This window comes from Euprymna scolopes, chromosome 5 (genome assembly GCF_053919585.1).
Source record: "Euprymna scolopes isolate OS-2025 chromosome 5, ASM5391958v1, whole genome shotgun sequence".
NCBI classification, from domain to species: domain Eukaryota; kingdom Metazoa; phylum Mollusca; class Cephalopoda; order Sepiida; family Sepiolidae; genus Euprymna; species Euprymna scolopes.
Genome location: NC_136486.1, coordinates 17269380 through 17277794, shown reverse-complemented (window position 1 = coordinate 17277794; position 8415 = coordinate 17269380). Strand labels below are relative to the sequence as shown.

Here is an 8415-nt window from a genome sequence, read left to right as displayed (position 1 = left end):
AATATGTACCGACTTTTTTCGTTTATTGTTTCACATGTTTTTTTTTTGATTTCATTAATATGTACCGACTTTTTTCGTTTATTGTTTCACATGTTTTTTTTTTTTTTTGATTTCATTAATATGTACCGACTTTTTTCGTTTATTGTTTCACATGTTTTTTTTTTTGATTTCATTAATATGTACCGACTTTTTTCGTTTATTGTTTCACATGTTTTTTTTTTAAAGAACAGTTCTTTTTTCATTTCTTTAAGTTACTGCAATTAAACTGTAACATAACATCAAAATTACGTCAAATATATTTTACACTTCGAAATAATAACAAAAAGAAATAACAGAAATAGCATAACCGAAAGGAAAAACGTGTTCTGACAAAACACGACTAAATAAATGAATGCCACCACACAAGTGACAAGTGACGTTCTTTTTTCATTCTTATTCTGCTTCGCTTTTGAATAAGAACGTCGGGAAAATTTTTTATCGCCTTTGTATAAAAAAAAAGAAGAAATTTAGTATGCACCAAAATGTTAGAATTATTTGTCGTAAAACATTAAAAATATTTACATATAAAATCAAAAAATTGACACGAACTACTTGTGAATTTTTCCGATGAGGATTAATACTTGGTATTATTTAAATTATTCGGACTACAGTTCTCATCTGGAAGGTTAGGGTTTTATAAGTGAGGCACCACTTATCAAGGCTCGAAAGTTACTCGAGAATAAGGAAATGAAACGTGGCAGTGAACTAATCGTTAATCGTGTAAATTAGGTAGAATTTGATTAATTATGAGGACGCCTCAACAAGAATTTGTTTACATTGGACTTGAAGACGACCATATTGTAGTCAGCTGGAAAGCAAGCAAATTGAAGAGAATTTGAAGGCTACTGTGTTGTATTAAATCGAGTAGTAGGATAGCGGAACTGTGTTCCACAGGCAAGCAGTTCTGAAAAAGAAGCTTCATTCATTGAGTCTGCGCTTTAATTTAGGCACAGATATATCTAGTCGAGTGTTTTTGTGAAAGTTTGGCAAGGGGCACCATAGATTGGAGTCCAGATTTAAAGCCGTATGTATATCCCGATCATGGGAAGACGAGATAGCATCCAAAATAGTCACTCATCTTGTACTGGCCAGGCTCCATATCGCTTAATTTCGGTGATCTAACTAGAATTAGTGTATCGACGCGATTTCGCCGTACGTCTAGCAGCTATCCGCTCCAATCCATCAACATACGTGTCCCTAGGACTTCACAACTGAACAACCTTGATATACAAAAACAACAACAACAAAAAAATACAAAATCTCAATTTCTTCAACTCCTACAAACTACCTTATTTTTCAGTTGAATATTTTAAATACCTTAAAATATAACCCGAAATTCTCCCCCTGTGTTATGCACCGTTCATCTACCATCGTTCTTCACACAAAGCAACAACGAAACACAAATCCCAAGTTATTCTACATGCAGCATACTTCCTTGCTGAGTTAGTAAGCATTTGTTCACAGATTCCTCATCAAACCGTTGTGTTGTTGGTCCCGGAAAAGGCCGGAAAGTAGACAAAATGATTATTTTAAGGATTGTTCGAAGTCTAGATGTTTTGTCAGCTAAAGAATATAACAAGAATGTTAACGTTGGAATTTTTTATCATAACAAACAGTTTCGAATTTTATTTAACTTTTTAGTTTTCAATTGGAAATGATATTTAAGTAAACAATTATGTTGTCACTTGGAAATTAAATTTGGTTAACGATTATGTTTTCACTTGGAATTGGAATTTTAGAATCAATAAAAATTAAGAATTTTAGCTGACACTAATAATAACTTTGGAATTCTTAGATAAACAAATATACGTGACAAAAAATCCGAATAATGCTACATGTATTGATAACGTAATTGATATACACGTAGAGTTTAGTCAGAGTTGGAGGAGAGAGAGAGAAAGAAAGAGAGAGAGAAAGAGAGAAAGAAAGAGAGAGAGAGAGGGAGAGAGAGAAAGAGAGAGAAAGAAAGAGAGAGAGAGAGAAGAGAGAGAGAGAGAGAGAGAGAGAGAGAGAGAGAGAGAGAGAGAGAGAGAGAGAGAGAGAGAGAGAGAGAGAGAGAGAGAGAGAGAGAGAGTGTCAATCTCGTAACGTGGTTAGTGTGAATGAATATAGAATTGATGAGATAAAAGGGGCCTGGTTTTTATTAACACCCATGTGAAAGAGAGGGGCAGAAGGATCATCGGACGGGAGATCCTCGAGTTGATGAGAAGCAAAAGGATCCTCTATTTACGATGGCAAAAGGATTGTTGGAAAGAAGCTGTAAACATTGGTCGTAGGACGTGTAACCTACAGTCGAAAGGAAAATGCTATTCCCCTTTTATTTGCTCAGCGGATTGGAAAAACTTAGGATCGTGCTAACGAAAATGCAAAAAAAATGTATGAATGATGAACGAATGTATGAATAATGTACGAGCACTGTATATACGTACAAATCAAAAACTGAACAAAAAATCAATCAGCGAATAAACAGATTCCTAGAGAAATCAGTATATATATATATATATATATATATATATATATATATATATATATATATACTTGTATGTATGAAAATAAACAAAATAACTATTTTACATAGTTCTGATTAATAGCAAAGGAGATCAAATGAAGCGTACTATTCAAATCTGTAAATAGTAGTTTTAGAGTGTGTAATAAAGGAATCAAAGTTATGGTATTCTATAGTTTCGAATCAAACATATGTTAGTTTCTCTTTGCTTCGAAACTGACAACAAATAACAGTAAAAAATATAGATATATAGATATAGTGAGAAAGGTATAAAAATTAATATATACAAACCGATGCATTCTCTCTCTGGAACTTCAGTGACTTCATTAACAAATTGTAGTAGGACATTGCACGTGACCCGCCGTGTTTTCACTCCTGTGCCATAAGTGGCACTGCAAGGGGACCAATCGTAAGAAATAAACCTGGAAAGATACAGATTTCAATTAATTTACCCAATAATATTAATGTCATAAATTCACTTTATTTAAATATTTACATTGCATTTTTAATATTAAGAAAAGATAAATACAGCCGTGAATATATTGTTGGCGTACGTCTATTTCGGGAGACAATAAAGTTCTCCGACTCAGAACAATTCATTCTCGAATCGCAGCGTGTAGTGTAAATGAGTAAATCTATCCTGGATCGAAAGACTATATTGGAATCATCGAAGTAGTGATATAAAGATATCGGATAAAAAACTGAAGGGGTATTTTGAGACAAAAGATATTGATATACAGAAAAAGCGTCGACTTATAAGAGAAATGTTGGAATCCGTGTATAACAACAGAGAAAACTATGTTGAATTTTGCATGAAAAGTGGTCTCTTTTATTTGAGAGAACTTACCGAATAGCATAAAAACACTATCCTAGATAAGGAACTTATATTGCATTAGTAATTATAAAATGTTATAAAATAATGTGTTATAGTGCATTAGTAATTATAAGGTGTTATTAAGTAATTTGTTATATTGCATTAGTAATTATAAGGTGTTATTAAGTAATGTTTTATGTTGAATAAGTAATTATAAAATATTATTAAATGATGTATTTTATTGAAACAATAATTATTTACTATTATTAAGTTATGTATTATATTAAAAACAGTAATTACAAAATATTAATAAATAATGTGTTATATTGTATTAGTAGCTATTAAGTGTTATTTAGTAATGTGTTATATTGCATTAGTAATTAAAAAATAGTATTAAATGATGTATTTTATTGCATTAGTAATTATTAAGTATTATTAAGTTATGTGTTATATTAAATAAGTAATTATAAAATATTAATAAATAATGCGTTATATTGCACTAGTAATTATAAAATATTATTAAATTATGTAATGTGTTATATTGCATTAGTAATTATAACATGTTATTAAGTAATTTGTTATATTGCATTAGTAATTATAAAATATTATAAATTATGTATTTTATTGAATTAATTATATAGTGTCATTAAGTGATGTATTATGTTAAATAAGTAATTAAAAAATATTAATAAATAATATGTTATATTGCATTAGTATTAAGTATTATTCAATTATGCATTTTGTTGCATTTGTAATTATTAAATTTTATTATATAATGTTATATTTAATTTGTAATTATAAAATATTATTAAATAATGTGTTAGGTTTCATTAGTAATTAGTAAGTGTTATTAAATAATGTGTTATATTGCATCAGTAATTATTAAGTATTACAAAAGAAAATGTTATACTGCATTAGTAATTATTAAATATTCTTGCATAAGCTGTTATATTGCATTAGTAATATTTAAGTATTTTTAAATAATGTGTTATACTGCGTTAGTAATTCTTAAGTATTATTAAAGAAAGAGTTATACTGCATTAGTAATTATTAAGTATTATAAAGCAATGTGTTATATCGTGTTAGTAATTATTAAATACTATTAAAAAGTGATTATATTTTATGAGTAAGCATTAAGTATTATTAAACACTGTTATATTGTATTAGTAATTAATGCGTGTTATAAGGTAATGTGCTACATTGCATTCGTAATTATTTTTATTAGAAATGAATTTGTTATATTGCATAAATAATCCAAATTTCTTAAATCTCTCTTTTTCACTCCGCATGTGGTGGATTGTTAAAATGTCCTTCCTCTCAACCATCTCCCGTAGCAACCATTGTTGTTAAACGAATATAGAGCCTTTCTGTTCGGGTTAAGATTTTAAAGAGATATTGTGTGTTTTCTAAGTACTTATATCCTAACAAGGGAGGTAAGCATGTCCGGTTCTATTACAAGACTTAAAATTTTATTTCACTAGCAAATATTTGCTAAAGTACTTCTGAGCGAGCCTATAGCTTTACTGCCGTCAAAAGGAAAGAAACATACTTACCGAGGAGTTGATAGATCATCTTTTGATATATTCGGCGGCATACCATATTTGGGGGGACTCGACTTCCGGTAATCCGTAAGCACAGTCTCTTGGATGTCACCTGTGAACAGTATAACCAGCCGTAAAAAAAGAATTTGCTTTGATATATATATATATATATATATATATATATATATATATATATATATATAAAGCTGAACGTCTGTGTGTGTGTGTGTGTGTGTGTGTGTGTGTGTGTGTGTGTGTGGTCTGGTCACGAATAGGCTCCTATATAGTTGACTATTTAAAAAAAATTATTACATTTAACGATAGAAGATGTATCGAGGATCAGGAATCTGCGTTAGTATACTTTGATAATTATGTTTCAGTTTGAAGAAATATGGTATAATAAAATTATTGGGTGTTCGTTCGCGCCTGACCTCCATAGAATGTAAATATGTCACAAAGTTTAACAAGGTTTTTTAAAAGGGGCGAGGGTCTACAATAACACCTTAACTTTAATCTTAATTCAAGTTAGCTTTTATTTATTTTTTTTTAGTTGAATCATATTGTGTCGAATAAATTCAACTCATAAATTCACGTTCTTATTAAAGTGGAAGCCAAAAAAAAAAAAAAAAGTCGGAACTTAAGACAATTCTCGACACAAATTTGGCATAACTCTGTTTTTTCCTTCTCCACTTGCACGTGGCACTCTTTCGAAAATAGATAAAAAGATAAATAATAAATAAGAACTTTACTTGTTATCGTGCCAAAAAAGGAAAAAATCCTGCTCACGTGATTAAAAACATTTACATAACCTTTTTATTTTATTTATATATCTGTTTAAGCCTTTTTGTCAGTGTACTAGAAGGAATTCAGTTGATTACAACCCTTTCTGCGTATTCTGTACATTACAATAGTACAACCCTGAATCCGACGGCGCAATACTACACCGCTCAATACTGTAAAACTGAAATGAAGCTGTTCTGCTTTAAAAGGGCGCCATTTTATTCTTATTCATATTTATATCGATTCTTTGCTTTAAAAATTAAACTAATTAAGTAATTACGTGTTTACGTTTTTAATATCCCATTTTGCTGTTTCGGATTATTTTACTAAAGTAAGTAAAGCTTCATTATTTTTCAAAACTGTTTTTGTTTCTTTGTTTGTCGATATTTCGTCGATATTATTTAGTAAGAGTGTTTAGCGGAAAAGCCAACAAACGACTACCCGAAAAAATAAATATACAAGAAATAAATGTTACCATAGTCAATAAAAGTTCACTTCATGTTTTTTTTGTTTTGAAATAGTTTTTAATGCTCTTTACTTGAAATAATTTCAGCGAACCGAAATTAAAACGAAATTTGAGGCAATAACTACTTAAAATAATTTTTATATAAACTACACATGCCATAATCGAATATTCCTCAAGCACAAAATAACGGAAAACATTAAAATATGTTTATAAATATTCCTGGCGTTGACGGAACTCTCTTAAATTGTTAACACAGAATGCTCAGGTGCCCCTCCTTCAAATTAATAAAGGGCTCTTCATTTCAAAGTCGCTGCCATTTTGATTTTTTTAAACCGGTTCGTGAATTAATTATTTTTTTTTTACTAACTACTTAAAAATACAAACCAATGAACTTTTCTGCCATAAAAGTAACTTTTAGTGACAATGGTAACATTTATTTTTTGTATATTTATATATTATATATATATATATATATATATATATATATAACATTTTCTCTTCGTAAGGAAACATCATTTTGTTGGTCACTCTTGGCTACGAATATATATGATGCGATGATGATTGCAACGTCTTGTCAGACGAGTGCCACTCCCCCAGACATTTAAAATCCATAAGCCCAAATACCTGAGGGAGTATCTATACAAAGATGATGTTACAGAGTCTTAGCTTTGTACGACAGCTAAGTCTCTCTCTCTGTTCAAAATGTTGAGATCCAGCAAGAGCAAGATAGCCAGCAACAAATTAAACTGCAGACCAGCTTAATGCGGGTAATGGTCTTCCGCTTTATGCTTTTTTGAATCAGAGATTTGCTTCTCCAAGAAAGGTTGCCTTCACCACGGCTTACGGGAGCCCTCTCCATCCCAATACACATATACACACACAAATATACACGGTGCTAGTTGGCCGTTGACCCAAAAAAAGAGTTTATTCGCCCTTTGGAAGGTCTTGTTTTTAATCCTTCAGGGAGACTAGCCGCCCTCCTCACCAAACAAGTCTGGTGGGGGAACCAGTTTAGTCGCCGGTGACCCGACCATGAGGCAGGTAGTACTGGGTTACATGGTATCAGTAGCATATGACATGACCTGACATATTTTGATTTTTTTAAACCGATTCTTGAATTAAAAAAAATTTTTGCAAACTATTTAAAAATACAAACCAATGAACTTTTCTACCGTAAAAGTAACTTTTATTGACTATGGTAACATGTATTTCTTGTATATTTATATTATTATATATATAACATTTTCTCTTTGTAAGGAAACATCATTTTGTTGGTCACTCTTGGCTACGAATGGAAACAAAGTTGATATAAAAAATATATTTTCGCGAAAATTTTCTTTACTTTCATCATAGTTTGCTTAGGGTAAAATTTTTGAGTATCAAAACCTATCTCCTTACACCCCCTCCTTTTCATAACCTATCATACTTTCATCAATCACAGTCCATTTTCTGTAGGCTGTTTTTGAACCCAGACAACGACGGGTACTGCTAGTATATATATATATATATATATATATATATACATGCATATATATATCATATACATATATTAAAGAGTGCCATATTTGAATACTCACGTACATATAATATAAATATTGGCTACATATGTACATACATGTTTCAGCTGCAATATCGTTCAATATCCAGCGTTATGACATCATCATAACTCGACCTAGGTTGATAGGGAGACTCCATACAGTTGAAATATGTATGCACATATGTAGCCAGTTATGTTTCTATAAATGAAGGAGTTTATACTATAATATGGCTCTACCTGTTATTGAGTACTATTTTATAAGTCAGTATGGATTCTACGCCCCAAGTTGGTAGAATCCATACTGACTTACTTATTAACCTACAGCAATCCCTGTTCTAAATGTTTTTACCCATAAATGCAGGAGTAGACACACTTGTAACCATGGGTGGTTTTGCTGTCAGAATAATAACTAGAGGATATATATTTTATTTATTTAGACGCCCAAAAATACAACGCATAAATTAAGTGACTAGTAACAGAGGCAAGTTAAACCCATGAGCTAAGACCATTCTTTGAGATCAAAACAAAATTTATATACTTAATTGGTTAAGTAAGCCATCATAGCAAGTTCTGGATCTGTCTGATTAAGTTAAATCAATTATTAAATTAATTATTAAATCATAGACGCCTTCTAGTAATCAATGAACAAAAACACCAAACGGCCTGAATTACCTCCCTTTGACCATTATAGGATACAAATCGACCCAATTTCAAACAAAATTAACTAACAAT

The 8415-nt window shown here is 30.6% G+C and overlaps 1 protein-coding gene across 1 annotated transcript in view; it reads right to left on the bottom strand.

Moving 5' to 3' along the window:
* The window catches only part of LOC145276711 (ADAMTS-like protein 3), a 583334-nt gene that overhangs the window by 182474 nt on the left and 392445 nt on the right, over positions 1–8415 (bottom strand). The window contains exons 8-9 of the mRNA XM_080127906.1: positions 4913–5012; positions 2837–2967 (exon numbers count right to left, since the gene is read on the bottom strand). Coding sequence (XP_079984032.1) covers positions 2837–2967; positions 4913–5012 — 231 coding nt within the window. The remainder of the gene's footprint in view (positions 1–2836; positions 2968–4912; positions 5013–8415) is intronic.